The following is a 26,063-nucleotide window of genomic DNA, read 5'->3' on the forward strand; positions in this document are numbered from 1 at the left end:
AATTGTTCTTCTTTAAACAGTTGTTATTTTCGCCGCATTTGCCGTACGCCAAAAATAGAAAGTTGCCAAGGTGGATTTATTATAGGTGACAGCATTCACCCAGCTGAATTTTTCGCCATAGATATGGCTTACGTCAAAATGATATGCTTTGTTTGTATGTATTGGTATGTTTACATTCGTATTGTGTTGTATTTTGACTTGATGCTTGTACCAAAGGCAACAACAAATACATGTAGGGTTTTACTTACATGTGGTTGCTGTCACCTGTAATAAATTCGCCTTGAAAGTTGCCAATTTTTGTGCATTCCGGCCAAGGTGGATTTATTAAGGTGACAGCATTCACCCAGCTGAATTTTTCGCCGTAGGTATGGCTTACGTCAAAATGATATGCTTTGTTTGTATGTATTGGTATGTTTACATTCGTATGTTTACATTTGCTTGCTGATTTTGACGTGATGCTTGGACCAAACGCAACAACAAATACATGTAGGGTTTTACTTATATGTGTTTGCTGTCACCTGTAATAAATTCGCCTTGATTCCGGCATAGCATACGGCACGTATGTGGCGCCTACGACTCAAATACACATAATCTATTTTGTTGTCAGTCAAATTCGTTGCCGCAACCGACGGAACGAATCGACAGTGCCGGTCCTATTATATATATATAATTGGCGCTTACACCATTTTTGGGTGTTTGACCGAACACCACCTCCTATTTGTGGCATGCGTCTTGATGCTGTTCCACATATAGAGGGACCTACAGTTTCAAGCCGACTCCGAACAGCAGATATTTTTTATAAGGAGCTTTTTCATGGCAGAAATACACTAGGAGGTATTTCGAGGCGACCGTTGTTAGAAAAACTTTTTCTCATTTTGGTGTTGCCGAATGGAAGTCACGTACCAACCCATTTGACTACGACGGCCACCATAGCCATAATAGACGGGCCTATTAGTGAATAAGTATTTAGTGAAATGGTTACTTTGTTCATCAATTTCGAACGGCTTAAAAGAAATACGCGCGCCATTTTTGGAATATTAATGTAGGCAAAATAAAATAGCTGAAAAATAGATAAATACCTCCATAAATTATATAATACTCAAATTCAATTTAATTAAATTTTTTTAATATTATATAAAGGGTTTTCCAATAACAGGTGTTAGGTGTTAAACAGGAGAGATGATTAACGATTTTTTATGGCCGGAATTGGATGGTATTGATCTGGACAACGTTTATTTTCAACAAGACGGCGCTACGTGCCACACAAGCAACGAAACCATTGATCTTTTACGGGAAAAGTTTCCGGACCGTGTTATCTCTCGAAGAGTTGATCACAATTGGCAACTGAGATCTTGTAATTTAACATCTTGTGACGTTTTTCTATGGAGCCACGTGAAATAGAAGATCTACGCCAACAGCCCAGAGTCGATTGAAGACCTCAAAGATGGAATTCGTGAGGCTATCGAGGACATAGGTCCGCCACTTTGCAATTCGGTTATGGAAAATTTCATGAAAAGGATATTGTGCTGTATGCGTGGTCGTGGTGGTCATTTGCCTGATGTTATTTTCCACTATTAACGGCATACCTTTCTCTTTGTAATGAAATAAACATCCTATCATTTATATTAAAAAATAGCATTTTTCTTTGAATATCAAAATAACTCCTCTTATTGGAAAACCCTTTAGCATATGTTAACAAGTGGTACTATTATACAACATAATCCTCATAATTAAAGTACGTCTTTTTAAATACACCCGTATTTTTTAAATTTCCAATCCAAAGCGAATTATTTTTGATGCAACTCTGTGACAATGCAATTGTTTTTTTGTAATCTCAGTGACAGCAATATTTTACATAGATGATATATTTTATTCGACCAGCTTTTCAATAATCGCAAATTCTCCGTTTAAATACCAATAAGAATATAATTAAATAAATATCTAGATGGATATAGATGATTTGGATATCTATGATGATTTGGATACATTTCAACAGGTTGAAGAAAAGGTGATACTAAATATGGTAGCCAGTACTTTTTCTGTATCAATCTGAGTTTCCTTATTCTTTCGTAGAAAAGCGCCGAACTACTTTCATTGGAGTCGAAGTACAATGATTCCTTGAAAACAAATGAAGAATTGCAGAAGGAAAATGCAGACTTGAAAAAACAGTTAAAGCGTTTAAATACAAATTTTCAGAATTTGCTAAATACAGCAAAGGCAGAGATTAATCGCAAGGACAAGCAAATTGAGCGATTACACAAAGAGTAAGTGTGTATAGTGATAGAATATCAGCCAAGAAAGGAAGTGTGGAACAAGTCCGTACTTATTAAACGATATTCTATTTTCAGAAAAGATGATATCTGTTTCAGAAGGAATCAAAGGTGGATGGAATCAGCAGACGTTGCTAGCACTAATATAAACCATAGGAATAAAAACTTAGATGCGCGCATTTTAACACAGAATTCCAAAACCCAATTTAACCACAATATAGAAAATGATACAATCCAGGTGCCTTGTATTGCAGAGCGTAAGGTATCGGACGTAGGTACGAAAACCTCATTAGACGCGTACGCACGCATGCGCGAGGAATCTCACAAATCTGCGCGGCGAGATAAAATATCTGAGCGAAGGAATGAAAGTCGTTCAAACCACGAAGAAGACTCCGGCCGACGTCATATGCAAAGGGAAGAACATAAGCTCATGAGATACAAGGAACATAGTAGGGAGCGTGTAGAAAGTGGGCACCACACCACAAGGGACAATAGTCACAGCTATAAGAGCAGATCAAGAGAACATGCTCGTGAGGAAAAGCGCGACAGCAGAAGTAATCGTAGCTATTCGGATTCCAAAGAAAGAAATGCTTACAGTAATAAAAGCGAATATAGTGGTAGCCGGCAACATTCCTATGATACAAAAGGCAACAAGGAAAGGTAAGTTTCTCAAGTATTATATTGGTTAATTAATTAAAATCTTTCATTATAAAGACATGGCAGTGGAGATAGATCAAGATCCGCATATACCGAAACAAGTCGTGAAAGGCACAGTGGCAGCAAAAGAACTTGTGAGGATTCAAAGACACCAACCACCTATGACGATAATAAGGCTTATAAAAAACGGAATAATTCGGATAAGAATACAACTGACAAGGTGGTTAAAGCGTCGGACGATATCGACCACCAGCAAAACAATCTTGTGAAATCGGCAAAAAATGTCGAAAGCACATGCGAAAACACAAAACTTGCGTCCATAAAAAAAATCGATGAAAATGGTAGTGATCCACAAGAGTTGAATAAAACGAGCACACAAAATAAAATCCTTTTTGAGGAACTGGGCGCAAACCAAAATTCGTACAATATTGAAGAAAAACCAGTAGAAGAAAATAGTCTGACAAAGGAAAATTTGTTGGCGCTGGGAACAGAAACTTGCGAAAAGTCAAATTGCAAGATGACTACAGATGGGAAGATTTCGCCACAGGTGACAGTTTTGTTTGAAAAACTTTTTGGAAGTTCGCCAAGCAGGAAGCAAAGTGTGAACTATTCTTTGTTAAGTAACGCAAAGTTGGAGAACAGCAGCAGTTCGACAACAACTTCGCCAAGCAAATATACCGATTCTAGTGAACAGATTGCGCCAACTTCGAAAAATAGTTTACCAAAATCGGAGGCTGATGAATGTTTTGTACCGATTAAAGGTAGTGAGCCAGAGAAGAGTTCTCTCTCTGATAGAAACAGGGAAATACAAATTAGTGAAGAAAATTCGGATGGCACTACAACTATGTCGTCCAATAGTGCGAACGATATCGCAGAAACTGAAGTATCAGCGCTCATTGCACTGTCCGATGATGAAATTCAAACTGAATTTCCAAATGATGGGGAAAGAAATGATACGACTGATGTGAAGTCTAGAGACGAATCGACGTTTGAAGGGCCGACAAACGTGGTATTAGCTGGTAGTGGTGGTAAGGGCAGAGCTTGAGGTTTTAATTCTTTAAATACCAAGTAACAATCTTTAAATTTTAGGCCGGATAGAAACTTTGCAGGATACACGCCTACCAAATATATACGAAATACGGGCACTACAAAGGCGACTCAAAGCAGAGGCAGCAAAGCTTGTCAAAAATTCAAAGCTATTTGGGAAGACCTCAAAACTATCTGTAAAGACTTCAAAACCATCTTTGAACACTACAAAACTTGCACTGAAGACTTCAGAAATAAGCATTAAAAAGACAGAAATGACTTCCAATACGATAGCTGCAAGCTTCATTAATCCTGAGGAGAATTGTAAAGGTATTATTTTAAAATGTATTGTATTATGATGAAGTTTAATAAATCAGACAATAATTTAACTATCAGATGCTGAATCACAAAACCAAGGCGTTAAATCCGAATCTCTTCTAGATACAACCAAAAACTCTTTGAGCAACCCACTAGAAGGAAGCGTTGTAACGGATGCTGTCGTTATTGCTAATGACAAGAAAAAGGAAATAGGAATTACTAACAGTTATATTACCGAAGAGGAAAGTGGTGACTTTGCGAAGAAGAAGCAGCACACAAATACGGAATCTGAAAGTATTGTTGAAAATCCTGCCATCGCAAAGAGTGCAACAACCGATTCTATTAAAATAGAGCAAGAGATTTCTGTTTGCAAAATTACAGCTGAGAAGCTTGCAATCACAAATAAAAAAGAAACGAATGTTGATGAAATGCAGTCTCGTTGTCAAACACCAGCTAATAAATCTATTGTCTCAAATAAAACTGAAGCTGAAGCAAATGATTCGTATAAAGTGAAGTCTAATCGTCAAAGTAAATCTGAGATACGGATAATAAAAGCTAAGGAAACAATACTTGAGGGGTATGACGTAGGTGAATTTCACATGCAATTTTCTTCCGTATTGCCCTCAAATAATGAAAAATCGAGAATTCAAGCCAATGCACTATCAAAAAGTTGTGTAGTTGAAGAAAAGATGTCAGGCAAGTGCCCAGCAGTTCTTTCGACTAATCCAACTGAATGCCATAAACCGATGAAAAAAGTAAAAGATATAGCCTCAGCTACAGAAATTAGTGATCAGTCTAAAAACAATGATATTGTCCAGAGTAATATGAGCTGTGAAAATGATAGTTATTCACGGGAAGACCCCGCAAAAATCACTCGCTCTACTGGTCTGGAAGTAAATCATGGCATGGAAGGAAATGATTTAGCTCCATGCGAAGATGCTGTCAAAATGAAAGGTGATACCGCGAGTCGGGTAGGCAAAAAGGAAAGAAGCAATAAGCAGAAAATTTCTGATGAACAGGATGTTGCTCAAGTACAAAAATTTGTCGATGAACTTGAAATTCTTAATGAGCAGAAAGTTGCTGATAAGCAGACAATCGCCGATGAACAGGAAAATGTTAATAAGCAGAAAATTTCTGATGAGCAGGAATTTGTTGAGAGGCAGAAGATTACTAATAGGCAGGAAATTGCTCATGAACAGAAAATTGTTCATGATCGGGAAATTGCCGATGAGCAGAAAGTTGTTAAAACGAATGAGAAAATAGGAATCGAAGTACAAAAATCAGCTGATGGGGAAGTGGAAATAGCCAAACATAAACCTTCGGAGTCGCCAAACGAATGCCATATTGCAATTGAAAATGAAAATACGAATGCAAAGAACAGTGAAACTAAAGCAGCTGAATCGTCCAAGTTAAACAAAAATAACAGAGTGGAAAGTAATGAATCAATCACGCAACGTGCATCTAAAGACGACAAATCGAAGGCAGTTAACGCCGAAAATTCTGCCATAAATGTAAATGTTAATAGTAAGAATATTTCTGCGATCGCTAAATCTGATTCAGACGTTCAAGCAGATAGCAAGCAAAAGGGAGTGGATGAAAAAAGGGCGGTTCTGAACGGCGGAAACTCACAAACTGGCAATAATCCTACAAAAAGTTCGGACATTAGAGCTGAAAGCGAATCTAAAAAGCTTCAAGACGAGTTGGCTTATTTATTTAGCAGCAAGGAAGCTAGATATTTAGACGAAATACAAGCAAAGTCGACAAAAGCATCTGCACCCAAAGCAGGTGAAGAACATTTAAAGAAAAATAAAGGTAGTGCAGCTGATGATATTCACGATCAAAACTCAGAAAAACAAACAAGAGAGCTTGTGAAAAGCAGAGAACTGTCCCTTGAACGCAATGCGCTGCTATATAACATGAAACGTGCGGAAATCATGAGCAAATTCAAAATACCCAAAATTAGTGCCAAACGTAAAAGGGAAAATAATGACGAAGCTAACAAAGCAAACGCGAGTCTCGAAAATGGAGCGGCGTCAGAAGATGGCGTAACCAGAAATCCGAAAACGAATGACGGTGTGGAAGAACGAATGGACCGGAACAAGAAGAAACCCAAAAAGGAATACAATTCTATAACTCAAAAAATGCTCTTAAAGAAAGATGAAACGAAGGTTGTGGAAATAAATGCAAACGCAGAAAGAGAATTGATAGATAAACGACTGCCGAACGGGCGAACGCCAGAGGAAGAACAAGCATTGTCTGCAGAGCAAATTCAAAGTGAACGCATAATAAAGGAAATCGATAATTGGGCAAGGAGAACGGTGGGCGCAGCATCAGAAATGATAGAAAATACTATAAATGAATCTGGGAAGCCGCAAGATAGCGGAAGAGCAGAGCTGTTAACCACAAAAGGTAAAAGCAAAGTAGTTACAGCATCAGTAACGCAGGAAGGGCAACAAAAAACCGAAATAAACTCAACATTCCCGGTTGTGCAAAAGTCTTCCAAAATGAGTATTGAAAAATCGATAACACCACCAATTTTACCACCTCAGCTCTGCGAACAGCGCGAACGCGGGGAAAAAGAACAGTTAGCTAATATTACTGCAGTAAACGGCGGCGGCTTGGAAAATGTGCCAAGCCATTTACCAAATAAGCGTTGTAAACACAACAGCTCAGCTGACATGAAAGCATCAGATACATTCAATAACCAAAAGACTGATAAACACAAACCTCCTAAAGATAGTAAATCACACCAAACACCTACCAATAAATCTGAAGTGAACTGTAAAGGGAGAACCAAACATGTCGCGGGAGCCCAACAGCAACGAACAGGTCAAGCGAATGAACTATCAATTTGCAGTGAAGAAGGGAGTGCTAAATATGGGAAAACGCATGATGGAGTGGACCAGAACGCAGTTGCCGACGGGGAAGCCATTGCTCCAGGAGTAGGTGTTCAGGATTTATCAAAAATGGTGGAATCAAGCGAACGGGCAAGAAAAGAAATGACAAATGAATCACAAGCTCTAAAAATAAAAAAGACTGAAAGTGGAAACAAAACTGGTAATGAGATAAATCAGGCATGTGAGCAGTTAGAGTGCAAATCCAAAATTCAACATTCAACAGGGAAAGTAAGCTCAACTTCACAAGCAGATTCGAAACAAGTTGCAACCGATATACCGAATAACAATTCGAAATGTAGTTTTGCAGACAAGCCAACGGAAAATCACAATTCTCACAAAGAAAAGGTTAGAAATACTGCGGTTGAAAAGAAACGAGACACAGACAAGCAGCTTAGTTATGCGGCAGAAGAACCAATGGCAGCAGACAGTCATGAGAAATGCACAAAAACTACAGAGAATATGAAAACAATAGAGAACGTGCAGAAACTGTCTAACAAAGAAATCTCTGCAACGAGAGAGGCAACTGAAAGTTTGCCTAACCGCTCGACGAACGTAGTTCCAAGTTTTAGTAATACAATTATAGATCGTCCCAATGCAGTAGAAACGGGTGTACATCCTGGAAGTGAATATAAACACTCCAAACCGTCGAAAAGGCACAGCTCGGATGTGCGCACGAATGATGAGTGCGAAGTAATTTCTAAGCCGCATAAACGTAAACGCTGCCAATTGCGCATTGAGGATAGCGAAGAGGAGGACGCGTGCAAAACAGAATGTGCCACAACAATTTTACCAACACCAGAGCCACAAGAAGTTAGCGCAACGGATTCACAAGATATCGATATACTCGATATACTGCAGAACGACAGAGTCAATGAATCGAATGCCACATTGCCCGCGCCAGAAACACCGTCAGCATTACCGGCCAATATCAGCCAGGATGAACAGTATAAGGAGATCGATTCGCGTTTGGAACAGATGTTCGCATCACCCAAAGTGACGGACAAAACCGCTAGCGCACCGCAAGTGCGCACATTTCCGCAACCAAATGCTGATATTGGAAAATTAAAAGGCTTTCAGTCAGTGCAGCCGCATTCGGATGATAAATCTGCACTTGAAACGTCAGCGACCATGCCGGGCGCGCTTGAAACTGAAAAAGCAGCTTCGGCGAGTGCAACGCGTTCCCTTGACTTTAATGTATCCGATAGTTTGCTCAGTGATATCAGCTGCACTGCGCTGCAAGTGTCCGACTCAAATGTTACTATCGATGAAACGAATCACAGCGCCATGAGTATGAACTCAACGCTCAGTGACGGCAATTTGAGCACGAAACACATATCGCTTGGTTCGAGTGATTATCGTTTCGAAAAGATTTCGGATAATGTCGTGAATTTATTTATAACGCGCAAACGTCGTGGCAAGCGAAAGGAAATGATTGAGGCAGTAACAACAACAACCATACCAACAAATACTGTAAAAAAAACATAGCTTGTAATTTTTGGTTAAGTACAAGATAAATATATTCTGATATATTTATAAAACCATTGTATATTTGTGGGGTTGAATTCATTTGCGCATGTACTTATTAACGTATTTAGTATGTATTTACAATATTTGTAAGATAACAACTGTGAAGTATTCAACACAATAACAATAACAAGAAATGAGAGTATTTTTTTCGTTGCCTTTAACTTAAGTCTTTTTGTTTTTCTTAACAAATTAAAATAGCCAATCATGGATGGTATCATAAAATCAGATATACGCGCATTAAAATGTTAAATCGTTGCGTCCATTCAACAGATATGCATAACTAGCTGCTCCTTTGTGCTATATACTCGCTAAGGAGATCTCAGGACCGCTTAATTTTCGGTTTTTCAATTGCCTCCTTCGACTTGTGTTATTCTTCCTTCTCTTTGTGTTCGCCCACCAAAAAGCGTCGCACGATCGGCACTCTATAAATGGGCACTGATAATAAGGCGCCAACACATGCGCCAATCCAATAGACGATGATGTGCTCCAGGTTGGTGTGCCCGCGGCAGCCCCACTTGAGTGCAGTTGCCAGCACGGGGTTGAAGTAGCCGCCTGAGTAGTTAAATGCTGAAAACATCATATAATTAAAAGCATAAACTTTTCTTGAGTCGGATCTCACGTGTTCCATTTGTTGTGCATGGATGCATCTAATAACTAATAGTGTTACTGTTTGTATAACTTTCGCTTACCTGCAACAACTAAACTGGTGCCGATGAACGAGTCAATGATGGTGCTGAATTTCGGCTCTTTCTCGCTGAGCGCTTTCGATGCAAGCCGGCAAAGTAGTGTGGCGAATCCTTCGATAGCGGCTCCGAGATAGGGGTGCACCTAAAATATAAAAAATTGTAGGAAATTTTTGATTTTAGAAAAAAAATTTTTGTGTTTCAGCCTGCAGATGGCCTTCAAGGCCCCTCCTTGGATAAAAACATCAAGTGGTGGTAGACTAATCAGAGCATCTAATGCCGGGCCTGAAGTAGTCGGAAATGCTCCGACGCAACAGATGGCCACAGTGCGCTGTAGTCTCGATAAGATCTTCCTGACTCACTAGAGGAGCTAGATGAAGCTAGATGAAGACCGGTTAGATGAGCTAGATGAAGACGACCGGTAATCTTCTTTGCACTGACAGCGTTTAGTATCCTGCTACAACAACAACATCAATGAACATAGACATAGACAGGCATACCAAAAGGTTCGGAACTATTAGAGGAGTCGATTTAGCCATGTCTGTGTTTCCGTCTGCCCATGCGCACGATAAGTCGAGTAAAAATGAATATATTTCAATGAAACTTTGTACACATACCTATTAATGTTTTACCAAGGTAGGCTGGTAAGGGAAAGAACAAATCGAACAATAACCACGTCCATCTCCCGCAGTGGGAGGTGACTTTGCTAAAGCTTGAGCCACGTTCCAGGCGAGTCAGGAGGTATCTCTTCGACTACACCGGTCGGGGTTCTCGGGATAAGGGAAGCTTGCAGTATAATCAGAAATCCTCCACAACAACTATCAGAAGCACGTATTTTTTCAAATAGTCAAGCAGCCATCTTAGCTATAAAGTCACCAAAAACCAATTCAAAAATCCTCAGCCAATGCAAAGAAGAATTAAATGCCTTAGCACGCACAATATGCATCTCTTTCAATTGGAGACCTGGTCATAGGAGCAAAGAAAGAGAGGAGAAAGCTGAAGAGCTGGCAAGACATGAGACTTCCTCTAGAGTATCCGAAGTGTAAGTAGTGGGCGGCCACTGAAGCGTCTACAAAAGAGAGATCTTTTTGCAATTCCAGAAGCAGGCTGTTATCAGATGGACCAACACCGACATCTGCAAAATAGCGAAGGAAACGTGGCCAGCTTACAACAAGTCCAGAAGTGACGAGCTGTTGAGAAAGCCAAGAATAGACATATTTAGAATTACGTCAAAAATAACCGGACATTGGCCTCTCGGAGACCATGCTAGGAAGATGCGGTGGCCGTATAACGATAGATGTAGAAGCTACCATCAAGAAGATTCTAGGGACACAGTTTCCTACTATCTGTGTAAGTGCCCAAGTCTGGGTATTCTACGACACAGAATGCTGGGGAATTTCTCAATGAACAATTTTGTAAAAAGAAAGGAAAGAAAATAAATGACATAGGCAGATTTATGGTCAAATCAAGACCGACAATATCCAGGACCAAACACGACTACAACTACTGGACTGGACAGTATAGAGACACAATAAACGGCATTCATCGGAAGACGCTCACCATTTGTAAACTCCCAACAACCGAATGCCGTTACCGGAGTTCAATCAACAGCTCATTGCAGACGAAGAGCTTCTGCTGTGTCGAAGGCCCACGTAATCTTGGTTCAATTACAGTCTGGATATTGTAGCAGGTTAAACTCCTACCTATACTCAATCGATCCCGACATACTCGACTTCACATGTCAGGCATGAGAAGGTACTCCGCACGACGCTAACCATATATTCACTAAATGTTTTAGTAATTGCGTAGATCTCGGTAACGACTTTATAAAAGTCGCCTAAACTTCGTAAAAGAATTGTTCCCCTATCTCATTTAGATCCGACAGAAATATTATTGAGATCATACATGCCCACTTTTGTATGATAAAATTTGTGGGGTATATAAAATTCGGTCTGGACCGAATTTAGCACTTCTTTACTGGTCTCTTTACAAATTTGTTTGAGTGATCGGCTGTATCTTTTCTACTAGCAACACAGCTTCCAGCTTCTGGAGCTTCCCAAGTCACATTCCCAAGTCAGTTGCCAATATTGTTGTATGAGTCTATGCAGTCTACTTGGACTCCCGTTATAGGTGAACAATCTGATACCAGCCATGTGTGCATCAATCAATAATTGGAATTTTGTTAAAACAATTCAGCAAAAATAATGCCATACCTCCGATGCGTGGAGTATGCGGCTGAAATTAGGAACTCTTGAGTAAAGAGTCATATGCCCAAAAGAGAGGACGCAGGAGCAAATTGTCACAACACGAGGCAGAGAGAGACGTAAGAAGTCAAGTCTATAGCAGAAACTAGTTCCGGAAAGGAACGCAGTAGACGATGGTCGCTGTAAGTGCGAAAGCATTTTGAACCCTCCCTCACAAAAAAAGTCAAAGAAGTCTCGAATTAACCCCAAATTTCATATATAGAAGCACGCTAATTTCGGAAAAAGAGTACTAACTCGCATTGTAGTTATTACCTAATATTGGTCGCAATACATTGTTGTTGTAGAACTTAGTTCCCATCAGACCTCCGCGTAAATCGAAGAAGGTGCCAAAAAGTTTCGACATGTGACTCAAAAGAATAGGCTAAGTAGGGAGCAACTCCTCATAAAAAATATCTATCGTTCGGAGTCGGCTTAAAACTGTAGAGTCCTCCATATTGGTATGTTGCCATTATCAGACCCGGAAAAGTCTGAATTAAAGCTGACTCTTTGGAACGATCCGCGTCGCTAATATTTGCTAAGTTCTCAAAACTGTCAAATTTGCTCAACCAAGTCATAAGGCGTTTCACTGAAAGTGCCTAGATTCTACACTACGACCGTCAGCCAATGTTGCTTCGATTGTCGCGATATGCGAATAGGGGAAAATATAATCTTTATATTCCATTGAGAAGACATCACATTGACCTACAGTATGAAGTATATTTAAACGCTCTGCAATATGCAGCTCTCCCAGCAATGCCATTGGTAATGGTAATGGTTATACGGATTACACTAAGACCTTTATACACTGCGACCAGATTAATCTATTATGCGCCACTAAGTGCTTAATTGTACTTATTTAGTATTGCGAGGAATCGAACCTGCTGCTTAGGAGGGAGTACTTGTAAGTCTTCCTCCCCTAGTAAGTGCAAGCCCGGAATTCTGTGCCTCCTGTTACGTATTGCGTCACAGTTGGTGATTAAGTGTTCTATAGACTCCTCTTCATCACAACAGTATCTGCATAAACTAATGCTAGACAGTCATATTGTATTGAAGTTTGTATTGCAGGCAAAGTGGTCTGTGAATGCTCCACAGAGTAATCTGAGGCGCTTTTTGTTTAGGGTTAGAGCAGATTTTGCTCTGTTGGTATTAAAGTTCAGGAGCTTTTTGGAGTGATTAAGACCGTTTGTGCCCTTCCAGTTCTCCTTGGTTTTTATTTCGGTCCATTTTTTGGTTTCCTGTTTTAGGTTGTTTTTGTGAAAGCCGAAAAATGTGGTTGGTCTAATAAATGACCCTTCCGCCCCGTTTTTGGCATAAAAGTCTGTCTTCGCATTTCCTTCGTATCCCTCCTGTCCTGGTAACAAAGTCAGGGTAATTTGTCCTCTATAAGAACTTTTGAATTGAACGTAAAGCTATTTAAGGTTTTGAGGACTGATTAACTGCCCGAAAGTATTTTATTTTTTACTTTTTTGAACTCTCTTTTGGACACCACTGTTTCCATTATGGTGAAAAGTTCCGCATGGAAAATTGTGGTATCTGTGCTCAGCGCTAAGGACCTGTGTGCTCTAGGCCCTACTATTCCTGCTTCTACTCTATGTATGTCATTGCTGACAGAATTTTGAATTTGTAGACTGACGATTAGCTAAACTTGGACACTGTAACGCACATCAGACGGTAAATATAATACCTTCTAGGAACTTCAGCTACATGAAAGTTATATTGAGTGCGCACAATATTATTTTAAGTTCTAAAATATTCTATAACGAAACTTTATAATCTTCACACCTTTACGTCTTAATTAAATTTATTATTTAATTTAATAAAATAAATTTAATTTTTATTTTTTCTACAAATAGAGAGGCCGACAGTCTTCTATCGTCTCCGAGCATCAGCTGATTTCCTTGAGAAGCTATTTCTTGCGAGAAATGTATCCGGAGATTTGTCATTGTCAGCCGAAGACGACTGACGCTTATCTTATGTTGTATGAACCAACAAATTTACATATCGAGATGTTTGCTTATATGGAGAGAATTTGTCTCCCCGCTGGATTTAGAAAAAAATCATTGAGCTGAAACATGCTGATTGTGGAGCTCAAGCTTTGCACTACGAAGGCCATTAAAACCACAAAAATATATTAAAGAATTATTAAAGTGAGATTTGTGGTACCACTTTCGTTGACAGTTTTTATTAGCTGCAGCTGTTTAGCTCATTCGGAAGACTTGTGCTACCTAGCGGGAAAACATTGATGTCGAGAAACCTTTCCAACTCCTACGGTTGAGCGAATACGGAATACAGAAGGTTGTGTTCCCCCGACAGTCGGTTCGACCCGGATTTACATCGGGCCAAAGACTGTCACTTCAGCAGTATATGTATCGTGAATGTTTATGCTGTTCAAACAACAACAACAAGAGAAGCTTGCGCATATCGCGGATCGATAATCGGCTCTCAGCGGATCGATAATCGGCTCAGTGGATTGTTTTGTTTTTAATTTTTTTTTTTGTTCATAAACAACTTTTCTCTTTCTGTTCTCTTTTCTATTCGTTTCACGTTTACTTTAAGCTATCCTAACTCTCCTCTCTTGTTTACAAATCTTCGCTATTTCAACGCTTTCTGCCTTGCTCTTAAACACAGCTTGTCTGTAAATTCGTAAGCGCAAAGTTGCGTTCTTTTTCCCCCTTCAATCTGCTCAATCTTGTATTTTATCATTTTTGGTTAGCTTCCATGCTTCCGCACTTGGCAACTATTACGAGGGACTACTTTATCACTACATTGCCTAGTTTCCATTTGAATTCCGCGTTATCCTCTTTAACCTAAACTCTCAAACAAATTTTTTTATATCATGATTTCGGTTAATTTCATATGACTTACCTGTAAATCAGCATTGCATTCCTCAAAAGCACGTCCCTTATGTGTTTCGGCAAATTCGAACCACCAAAAGACCTGAACTATGCGATAAACACAACAACCTCCCATTAACTCGGCCCACGTGCGTAAGGCGACTTCCTTCAGAGATGTCTTGCCTTCCACCAAGTCTTCCATGTGAGTGTACGGGCAGGCGGAAGCATCACCCCATACCTTGCCCCACCAAATGGTAAGCATAAAGAGGAAGACCGCATAGGCAGCAACTCCAAAATTATCGGCCACTATGAAATAGATGAAAATGAGAAGTTCCAGAAAATATATTGTATTGTAAAATGAAGGTGTCTCACTTTTAACGAGGACGTGACAATCTACGTGGGTTTTATACTCACCAATGATTAATTCAAAGCAGCAAGCGCATAATTCCGCTGCTGCGATTGCTTCGTTAATGAGCACCGGGACGATGCCCTCTCGATCGACGAAACTCTTGGCGAGACGACGAGCTGTCTGGGCAAGCACACAGTAACCGATCATAAAACCGGTGCTGATACCCAGCGATGACATAGACATTTTGTTGATATTCGCACGGCTAGTCTTCGACTTTACTTATTTACTATTACTTAAGTCTATGACTAGATTGAAGTGGGCGGTTCAAGAAACATCCAGAAATTCTTAGAGTTTCTAAAAGAGAAGGGAAATTATTTATTTGTAGAATGGTGTTTCAATACGTATGACGAACTAGAGAGGGACTCAAAGTTGCCTCACTCGACTGCAGTTTATTTAGTCACATAAGCACTGAAACTAGTGTCACCGACAGTTTGCATGTGAGAGGGCATTCGCTGTTTGACGTTCGAAAGGGGTAGTCGTCGGTTCGTTGAATGTGCACCCGTATACTCATTTGTTTAAATTAATTATAAGTTTTCGGTTTGAGTTTGTAAAAGATTTATAAAATATAAACTTTAAACAGAATAAAAACAAATTGGCTATTCTTGACACTAGTAATTGAGTTTGCGCCGCGCCATACTTTTGACAATTGAATATTAAAAAAAAAATATATTATAAAAAAAAAAAATAATTATTGAGTTCGGTTGACTGAAAACTCCTTGAATCTACCATGACTCATTATTTTAAGGGGACATTTTGTTAAGGAAGTGATTGGGCTGTACTTGTTTGAGGATATGACATGATAAAACACTCTTCAGTGAAATCGGTTGAAAAGGTGTAAACTTGGAAACCATTTTCTCTGCACCACATTTAATAGAGACGAAGTCGTTGGTTGCTTGCGTTTGGATTTTTAAACTTAAAATACAAGAACTGCGAATAAAAGTTTCGCTTCGGATCAAAGGCTGCTATGACACTGGCAGATTTTCTCTCGAAATCTTGCTACTGAGTGCCATACCTCCACCAAATGTTATTATTTGTTATTTATTATCTATAATTTTTTATTTTTTTCCTGTTGTTATTTATTTAGTATTCAGTATATTTTGTTGTATGGCGGCCGCTGTAGCCGAATGGGTTGGTGCGTGATTACCATTCTGAACTCACAGAGAGATCGTTGGTTAGAATCTCGGTGAAAGCAAAATTAATAAAAACATTTTTCTAATAGCGGTCGCCCCTCGGTAGGCAATGGCAAACCTCCGAGTGTATTTCTGCCATGAAAAAGCTCCTCATAAAAATATCTGCCGTTCGGAGTCGGCTTGAAACTGTAGGTCCCTCCATTTGTGGAACAACATCAAGACGCACACCAAAAATAGGAGAAGGAGCTCGGCCAAACACCTAACAGAAGTGTACGCGCCAATTTTTGATTGATTGATATTTTGTTCATAATTTTTTATTTATTTTTTACATTTATTATTTTTATTTATTTGTCGTTTGTCGTTTGTCATTTACTATTTAGTATTTATTATTTTTTATTTATTATTTTTAATCCATAATTTTTTTAAATTTTTTTATTATTATTTATTTAGTATTCAGTATTTATTATTTATAATTTTTTATTTATTTTTTTACATTTATTATTTGCATTTATTTATTATTTATTATTTGTTCTTTATTATTTTTTACTTTTCATTTATTATTCTGTCCAGCGCACAGTGGTTCCGCCATAGGACTTTGGATGAAAATAGTCATGTTAAAATTATACAACAATATTTAGCTAAATGTTAGTTCATTAGTCATAGTAACTTAGAGTACAAAAGAAATTTCAACTGCCCAAACAATTCACTTATAATTGTGCCTCCAAAGTAAGAGAATTTGAAAAGTGATAGTTAGCGTTGTCTCCGCTGCGTACTTACGCAGTTCCGGGAAGTGTTATTTTTCTAAGCATTACTGTGTTTATGACCTGTTGTACAATGGAAATTCAAGTTGAAGGTATGTACGACATGTTAAACGTTTTGTTATCTTTTTTAATTATTATTTAATAGGTTTTCAGACCGTACGAAATACGTACTTTAAAATTTGCCGTTTATTTTTCTTATAAGAAGTTTGTAAAGTTTTAATTAAGTTTGCACGAATCTGCACAAATGAAACATACATTAAAATATTCTTACGTCGTCCTCTTTAAGGAAAAATAATTTCCAGCTGCGATGACCTGCGATTGCGCTTGATATAGGGTCTAATCTGTACCTATGTGTAGGATTTTGAAAAATGTGATTCTACCAAGATTGCGAATAAAGATTTTTTGACGTGACAACGTCTTATAATTCGATTTAACAGGCTGCACGCACGAAAAAATGTGTCGTTACCTTGCTCATTAGTGTTACCTTGCTCATTGCCGTTGCCTTGCTCATTGCCGTTACCTTGCTCATTGCCGTTACCTTGCTCATTGCCGTTACCTTGAATGAACTGCAAGCGAAAGCGCGGAACGAACGACAAAGCAAACAAAGCAAACGAACGGCAACGTTCGACATCTTGCTCTCTCCTACTTAAGTGAGCGTATATGTGTATGTATATGCGCATATGTACATATATAAATTCACGTATTTGTATTTGCATATGCCTTCTTATTGATTATTATTAATTTGATTTACTTGAAGAATTTAAAATAAAACCAAGTTTGTTAATAATACCTATTGTTTTAATGTTATTATTATTTTTTGACGTGATAACGTCTTATAATTCTATGTAGCCAGCTGCACGCACCAAAAAATGCGTCGTTATCTTGCTCATGCGTCGTTACCTTGCTTGAACAGGATGTTATGTTATGTTATGTTATGTTATGTTATGTTATGTTATGTTATGTTATGTTATGTTATGTTATGTTATGTTATGTTATGTTATGTTATGTTATGTTATGTTATGTTATGTTATGTTAAAGTATATTATGTTATGTTAATGTTAACTCATTCTCTATATCCATACAAAATATCTATCAAACAAATAAAATTAAAATTTTCTTTTGAAAAATGCAACCATTCAATTAGTTTTTTCTTATGACGTTATCACGTTAAACTATCGTCAGTAAACCGACTTTACAGACAACCTCTTTTTTTTTGTTTTAGGTGTAAATTTGAAGTGTTCATTTACGCGCATGCATATTCTGGACACGTGGTTATGTTACAATAGCATTAAAAATGATGTTGATAGATGTCGCCACATACTGAAGAACATAATTCAAGCTTTACCAAACTTTGAGAATTTAACCTTAGAAGACGTTGAAAATCGTGTTTCTTGGATCTGTTCACGGATTTCTCGATACTGGAAAAAAGTGCAAAGATCAAAAACAAGGCTGATTGCCAAGTACAGTAATTGGTTAACTGAAACCGAATTATGTGTGTTGAAAAAGCGGGAGTCGGGCGAGGTGACAAACTCTACGAATCCTTTTCCGAGCGAACACAGGCAGAGACAAAGAAAAGATTTTGAGGATTGCAGCAAGAGGACAAAGCGTCGCAGGTTATCCGATCTAGCTAATGTTGATAGTTCCGCTATTCATGCAATACTAAGTAATTCAAAGCAATCAAATTCAAATTCTTAGAATTCAATACGGACGAAGTTTTGTCTCTATTTAATGAGGCAAAACTCACCAAACATCAGTATTTGTTATTAAGAGACTTTATTCATTCAAAATTGCCTAACGCTTTACCATCTTATAAAAAAGTTGTTGACGCAAAAAAACGGTGTTACCCAACAGGAATTGGCGTTACAGAATCATCTGCCGAAATTAATTTACAATGTTTGTTGGACCACACTTGCTCTGGAATTCTCGAATCTCAAAAACCAGTATTGGTAAATATATCTGAATCAAGTAGCTAAGAGAAAGAAATTTGTTCAGAGGGAGTTTAGAGAACAATTAGGCTTGATAGTTGACAAACCGTGGCACCTCTAATGATGGAAATACAGCATGAAAATGTTTCCTTCATTCAACCATACCACCCGAAATCACAGGAATAATCAAACACGTTATAGACAGATGTAGTTATCTCCTACAATGTCTTTCATCTGGTTTTAAAATTAATTCGAATAAATTCAAAATATACGCACTAGACACTGCTAAAATTCTAGTTAGTAAATATTCATGGTATAATTTAGCTGCATCAGTTCATAAAGTGCTCATTCATAGGTCGGAGGTGATCAATCATTGTTTATTATCACTTGGAGAATTATCAGAGGAGGCAGCTGAATCATGTAATAAATTAGTGAAACAATTCAGACGTGACAATACCAGAAAGCACTCAAGAACTGTAACTAACACGGATCTTTTGCATAGGCTTCTTCTTAATTCCGATCCATTTATATCTAGTCTACGAAAATTACCATGTAAAAAGAAATCTATGATGTCAAGAGCAGTGTTAGATTTATTGAGTTAAAAGTTTTGTATTTCTAAGTACATTAACTTTTTTGGAAGTGAATATTTTATTTTTTTCATAAATAAGAATAGGTTAACTGGCATGAAAGTATACTTTATGCTCATCCTTTCGGAATTTAATGTTTTTTTTTTCTATTATTGTTTATAATTTAAGATTTATGCAAAACTTTAAACGAAAAAAAAAAAAAATGTATATAAAAAATGTGTGTACCTAATTTTCCTTTGACTTTTTATATTAATTATTGTATATATTACTTTATTATATATTATTATTATTATATCTTATATATATTCTTATTATATACCTATATATTACTTTTTATATGTCTTAATGTTTTTTTAACAAATAAAAAAATTTCTCAACTTAAAAACGTACTAAAAAGTCATTTATCACGCCAAAAGTTCTTATGACCGCTCTTCCTACGCGGCGGGACCACTGTGCAGCGGGTCGGCGTAAAGAATACACCCGCAGTAAGGCTTGGCTGTCGCAAGAGGCGACTAAAATCCGACAGGAGATGAAGGGGCTAGGCTTAAACGGCCTCATATATCTGGAGATCCTCCAGTAGAAGTGCTGTAAAGCTCATCAGGTCTGAGACCAGTAAGATCCTGATTAAAGTATAATGGAAAATAATTTGGATGAAACAGTCTAAGGGCTGGTCAAAGTAGTATTCTATCACCTCAGTAAGGAGGTTGACATCTCACCGAAATGGCTGATAGGCTAATGCTACAATCGACTCCATCGCGCTAAAACCCTGGCAAGTCTTCAAGTACTTTCGATGTTACGTCACTATTAAGTTGGTGGTGCAGGTTCAGTTGAACTTCTAACTTGTGTCTGATTCTGGCGTTGAACAGAAGTTCCCATAAGAACTCGTGTCAACCCTCGCATAGATAACCACGGTTTGTTATTTGTTATATTTTATCTTTTATGTTTTGTTTCTTATTTATTTATTTCAACTTGAAACGTAAAACAATGCATGAAACAGTGCTCTAAGACCCAAAAGTAGCTGCGGGCGTCAGACAAGGACGTATTCTTTCTCTTTTACTGTTCGTAATTGCAGTTGACGCCATTTGACTGAATGCAATTGACAAAAACCCCTGAAGAGGATTGTATGCAATCCCCTAACCGTTGAGCATCTAAACGATTTGGATTATGCTGACGACATCGTTATTTTCTCACGTAAACAGTGCAGAGCAAACTGAGCGACCAATCTTTAAGGTACAGTCTCAAAAGAAATACTAAAAAACGAACTTAATTAATATAAATGCTACCCAGCCTAATAATATGTACTATCATTGCTGGGCAACAGATTGAAGAAGTTGAAGAGTTCACATATCTTGGTAGACAAATTACTGCAATCGGTGGCTCTTTCGCTGATATAACAGCAAGATTAGACAAAATAAAAGCAGCCTTTGCGACGCCCAAAAAGGTGTGATACTCCAAGCAGCATAGGAAGGAAATGAAAATACATGTTTTTAAATTAACATCAAATCGGTGAGAGATACAGTTCATTACACAGGGCTAGTTTACCGGGGGAGCAGCCCTTGGTCGGGAAAAACCTAAGTCGTTACCGGTTGCTATGGAAATGTCGGTTTTATTGTATGGTTGAGAATCCTGGCTAAATTATAAATCGATGCCTTCGCACAATAATACGCGCTCTGCAGCCAGAAAACTAGATAGCGAACGCTGAATTGCAAAAAAGTTACAATTGACGTTGAAATCCGAAGAGGAATTGCGCATGGATTGGACATATCCTTAGAAAAGTAGCTCAAGAAATACCAACGATGGCTTTGGAGTGGAACGCACAAGATTATGGGCGCAGAGATAGACCAAGCGGATCCTGGCGACGCAGCCTGCATGACGAAATAACCCACATTTCCACGACAGTCGGTTCTACGTAACCAGAACGATCCGGATTTATATCCAGCCAAGCACTGACACTTTCCCAGTACATATATCTATGGGGAATGTTTATGCTGCTACAACCAGAACAACAAAATAACCCGTCATGATCTTAAAAAAAAAAAAATAAATAAATAATTGGCGCGTACACTTCTGTTAGGTGTTTGGCCGAGCTCCTCCTCCTATTTGTGGTGTGCGTCTTGATGTTGTTCCACAAATGGAGGGACCTACAGTTTCAAGCCGACTCCGAACGGCAAATATTTTTATGAGGAGCTTTTTCATGGCAGAAATACACTCGGAGGTTTGCCATTGCCTGCCAAGGAGCGACCGCTATTAGGGAAATGTTTTTTTTTTTTTTTTTTTTTTTTCTTTTTTTTTTTTTTTTTTTTTCATGATCTTACTTGGACTTAATTGAGGCGAAAGGCAAACGATAGAATCAAGTGAAAATCATTAATTTTGGCACTATGCGCCACATAATCGGCGCTTACGCAAACTATAATAGTAATATATTAACATTAATTTATTATTTAAGTTGGTCTGATTAGGGAGATTTATTTACAGCCTATACAAAACGAAGCTCTATGCAGACATAAGTTGTAGTTGGACAAGCCGAAAAAAATTTGTTTTTTATGCTCAAAACACCCCCAACGAAAAATGTACTCCTTTTCCGTATTTTAAGGTATGTACTTCCGTGCCCAATGCAAGTTCTAGAGAAAGGAAAAAATGCTAACAATTTCAGTTGGCAAGTATGACCCTACGCGCACTGCTTCCAAAGTGATAAAATATTAAACATTTCCTGGTTGCTTCGAATCAATTGTTTGAATTTTTTTATAGCCATCCTTTTTCATTACATTCATTCATTCATGAGACACGTATGTATGTATGTAAGGACAACTTGGGCATATTTTTCCAGTTAGCATTTTTTCGTCAAGTCCATTTGTTTTGTAATCATATTCAATCATAATGCTTGTTAAGAAAAATTTGCCTGTCCCTTGTCTACGCTCGCCCCTCTACTTTGGTCTTCTGCTCAATGTGTAGTCATCGCTGAGCGCACTAATTCAGTTGGCTGGCGATACTATAAATAGGTTTGCTTTTGAATTTTCACAGAAGACCACCATCGAATGTCTATCACAAATAATTTCGTCTAAGTAAATTTAAAATATTTTGCTTTGCAATTAACACATTTTATGCAACAACAATTTGTCTACAGATACAACCCGTAACATCAATTAACAATTCGACCGTTGATCTTCCACATAGAAAAAAAATCGCAGCTAAAATCATTGATCTTGAGTTTGATCAATGTCTGCAAATACCAAGCGTCGAGAATTGAAAATATTATATGCGATCGTTATTTTTGCTTTAATTTACCCGTTAGAAGTGCTCCGACCGATTCGATGGACGAGAGATGACTACCGGTGGTCGCCCGCTGATCTGACGACAGCGCTGCTTTCATCGTTAGAGAATAGTTTTTGTTTTTCGGCTATTTCGCGATTTGTTGTTACACATTTATTATTATTTACATACAAAATGAATGGCGGGGCGTAGATGGTCTGAAAGAAATGGGTAAATTTGCTTATGCAGGACGTAACTGCAAATTATAATATAATTTTTATTTTTATTTTTTTTTCTTTTTCTTGGCGCAATACTTTCTGGTATGAACGAAATTATCAATTAATTATATACGGCATGCATATCGATAAAGACATTTCCTATGTCAGCGCACAGTGTGCCAGCATGCAGTTACGTCGTATCGACATATTTGAAAGTACGTCAAAAGTTGTATTAAGGTTTGTTTAGTTTTTGAAGTGAAGCCGGTTTAATAGGCAACCATGCCGATGTACTAAGACGATCCGCCTCATCAGAGCCCTTTACGAGAACTCCGAACTGGCAATGCTTCAAAGGGACCCATTCACCACCAACGTCCTATGAGCCAATCGACCATGCACAAAATAGGTATCGTATGGAGTATCACCAGACATCTTGAGGACCTTCACTTCGCAGATGACATCTGCCTCCTCTCTTACAAACTCACTCACGTTGGCACGCATAGCCGGACTGGAGGTCAACACCGCGAAGACAAAAGCTATCAGTGTCAACCACAATAAGGCAAGACCTATATAATTGTTGATGGGTATCTGATGGAATTCACACGCTTAGAGAACCACCAGATATCATCACGAGAATGGCACTAGACGGAAATCCGCAAGGGAGCCGAAGTCGCGGTCGTCCAAAGATCACTTGGAGAAGTCGATGTTGCGCGAACCAGCAGATGCCGACATCGCATGGGAAGGCGCAAAAACAACAGCCTAGAACCATGTAGGGGACTTATGCTCCCGAGCGGATTGAACAAGAATATAAAAAAGGAAAAAAATATACTACATGTATATAAGTACATAAGTGTAAGAAAAAGGAGGAAGGTTTGCACTGCGAACTAAAGGCTTTTTCTGCCCTCTACTCGTCAAAGTACGCCATTCGAACTCAGTTTACTGAGTAAACCTATGATGGAGCTGGGTTGGGCTGAGGACATGTGACTTTATTCTGACCTTCCTAGGACCAGATATCTACTCCTTCTCGCTATGGCATCGCATTCGCAATGAAGGTATGTTGCCTGGTATTTTCATGTTTTCTCGAGCCTGGGCACAAGGTTATGTAACCGGCCAGTGAGTATTCTCAGTTAATCTTTTGGGAGATTTGTCAGATATATAAATAATCTCGTAACCGTATTTTTGCACTTTCATGTTCTCCTTTGATGGTATATTGTTTTATGGGCAGAAAGTGCTCGGTCCTTTTGGTGACAAGGCTGCAGCATCTGAAACTAATGCATCCACTTATTTATTCTCAGGTATACCCCTGTATATAGGGGCCCATATCAGCCGGATACTGTTGTGCACACCCAGTAGATTTAATTTTTCAATGTACGCAAGGACTAATGAGGATTTAACCTCAAAGGATGGCAAGGCCTTGAGTGCAGCTTGACAGTCCGGGAAATGGCAACTCACTCATTGTGGAGGCTTCTCCCTAAATTTATTTTCGCACATAGACAGATGGCATACACTACCGCTTGGAAGATTTTAGAAAAACTACTCATCGGGCGCTTGCTGGCGTGTTTTCGAGCCGTGCGTATATCAGTGCAGGACATACTCTTGGAGTTTCATTTCGAAAGTAAGTGTCCTCCAGTTGGCTTTGTCGTCTAATTTAATTCTGAATCTCTTCTGAAATTTGATGACCTTAAGTAGTTGACAAGCGGGAGCTACAGGCTCAAGAATTTCATATTCTAAGATAAGATCACTTTTCCTTGCTGAAACCTTCCCTACTTTGGCTCAATAACTATGCGAATAGGTGTCAGCACTGATTATATGGTATATGGTCAAGGAACTTCTCTTGATATTACTGCCTGATAATATATCTGGATTTTAACCAGTATTTTGCAACACTCTAGAGAGGTAAAGAGCAAAATATTGCAACTTCCTTCTTCCATATTTCACCCTTATGCCAGACACATTTTTAATTAATGAGTTGATTTGATTAACCTTTGAATGTTCTATGTTATACCAAAACCGAGAATATATATATATATATAATTGGCGCGTACACCCTTTTTGGGTACTTGGCCGAGCTCCTCCTTCTATTTGTGGCGTGCGTCTCGATATTGTTCCACAAATGGAGGCACCTACAGTTTCAAGCCGACTTCTAACGTCAGATATTTTTTATAAGGAGGTTTTTCAAGGCAGAAATAACATACACTCAGAGGTTTGCCTTTGCCTGCCGAGGGGCGACCGCTTAATTTTGGTGTTTTTTTTTGTCACCGAGAATCGAACCTACGTTCTCTCTGTGAATTCCGAATGGTAGTCACGCACCAACCCATTCGGGTACGGCGGCCGCCAAAACCGAGAATACCATGCGTAAAAAAATTGTTTGTGTCATAAGTCCAACCCGCTAGTTTTCGTAGAACAATAAAATTTCGAACTTGATTACACATTTTAATTTTAACCTTGATTTTTATACATTCATGTTTCTGGGTATTACTTGATTATTATTAATGACTTGGCAAAACTTCAGGCCAGTTGGGCCAAAATTGAGCGTGTTATAGCAATTTTACTAAAAGGTTGTAGTCACAGTCATGTATAGCTAAAGTATATACAAGGTCCGGTACTCGAAGTGTAACCAACTTCAGACCGCTAACGCTGATGCCCGTGCATCAGCTGTCTGTTAGTTAGCTAAATGATAGTCCAGAGTATTGTTTACAGGCGTGCGAGAGTAAACGCGAAAAAAGAAAATCAGTAATGGATTTCAAACATAATAGTGTGATTACATTATATTTGGCTGGAAAATCACAACCAGCGATTGTTTGTGAGGAGGTGTAGTGGTGGGCATCAAAAGACTGCAACGTCACGCGAAATGGTTCAAAAAAGTGATGTGAGCGAAATCCCCGACGAAGTGCCAATCAAATGGCGAAATAACTAAAAGTATCTGACTGTAGCATCCGCCGCATACTGAAAATGATCTCAATGTTCCGCGAGTGGGCCAAAATGCCTGCAAGTCACATTCGGGCAGTTTGCGATTCGTTTCTGGACAGTCTTAAGGCCATAGTGAAGGCAAAAGGTGGTCATATCGAGCAAAAGTAAATTGATTCTTAATTTGGAATTATTTTCACACATTTTTTTTTTCTTTGAATTGAATAAAAGTAATTTTCCAAACTAAATGTATGACCTTTTTAATTGCTTACCCTTCGAGTGCCGGACCCTGTACAGTTGATAGTTTTGTTGTTTTACATTCTGTCAAAGAAATACCGGGAATTTATGAAATTTGGCGAGTTTTTGGTCAAAAATGTGTTCACAATATGAGCTTTCACGGACGGTGCGTTATGATGGTGCAAGAT

The 26,063-nt window shown here is 38.5% G+C and overlaps 2 protein-coding genes across 2 annotated transcripts; one reads left to right on the plus strand and one right to left on the minus strand.

Annotated features, from left to right (window-relative positions):
• The first annotated feature begins 1,849 nt into the window (after positions 1 to 1,849).
• On the plus strand, positions 1,850 to 8,856 carry LOC129244636 (CASP8-associated protein 2). Its single transcript, XM_054882372.1, has 6 exons — positions 1,850 to 2,008; positions 2,074 to 2,264; positions 2,349 to 2,930; positions 2,985 to 3,955; positions 4,017 to 4,283; positions 4,350 to 8,856. Exons 1-6 carry the CDS (start codon positions 1,946 to 1,948, stop codon positions 8,651 to 8,653), a joined length of 6,378 nt encoding a protein of 2,125 aa, XP_054738347.1. The 5' UTR covers positions 1,850 to 1,945; the 3' UTR covers positions 8,654 to 8,856.
• Positions 8,655 to 22,615, minus strand: LOC129244635 (aquaporin-11). The gene is made up of 5 exons (XM_054882371.1): positions 22,553 to 22,615; positions 14,870 to 15,158; positions 14,487 to 14,761; positions 9,385 to 9,523; positions 8,655 to 9,262 (listed from the first exon to the last, which is right to left on the minus strand). Exons 2-5 carry the CDS (start codon positions 15,045 to 15,047, stop codon positions 9,063 to 9,065), a joined length of 792 nt encoding a protein of 263 aa, XP_054738346.1. The 5' UTR covers positions 15,048 to 15,158; positions 22,553 to 22,615; the 3' UTR covers positions 8,655 to 9,062.
• Positions 22,616 to 26,063: the final 3,448 nt, after the last annotated feature.

This window comes from Anastrepha obliqua, chromosome 4, assembly GCF_027943255.1.
Source record: "Anastrepha obliqua isolate idAnaObli1 chromosome 4, idAnaObli1_1.0, whole genome shotgun sequence".
NCBI lineage: Eukaryota > Metazoa > Arthropoda > Insecta > Diptera > Tephritidae > Anastrepha > Anastrepha obliqua.

Excerpts from the sequence above, each read along its gene's own strand:
- LOC129244636 (XM_054882372.1), top strand. The coding sequence starts at position 1,946 with ATGGATATAGATGATTTGGATATCTATGATGATTTGGATACATTTCAA. Across the intron at positions 2,009-2,073 it reads TTCAACAGGTTGAAGAAAAG|AAAAGCGCCGAACTACTTTC; the intron begins GTGATACTAAAT and ends ATTCTTTCGTAG. Across the intron at positions 3,956-4,016 it reads GGTATTAGCTGGTAGTGGTG|GCCGGATAGAAACTTTGCAG; the intron begins GTAAGGGCAGAG and ends TTTAAATTTTAG.
- LOC129244635 (XM_054882371.1), bottom strand. The coding sequence starts at position 15,047 with ATGTCTATGTCATCGCTGGGTATCAGCACCGGTTTTATGATCGGTTAC. Across the intron at positions 14,762-14,869 it reads CTGCTTTGAATTAATCATTG|TGGCCGATAATTTTGGAGTT; the intron begins GTGAGTATAAAA and ends TCTATTTCATAG. Across the intron at positions 9,524-14,486 it reads AATGCAATGCTGATTTACAG|GTGCACCCCTATCTCGGAGC; the intron begins GTAAGTCATATG and ends TTTATATTTTAG.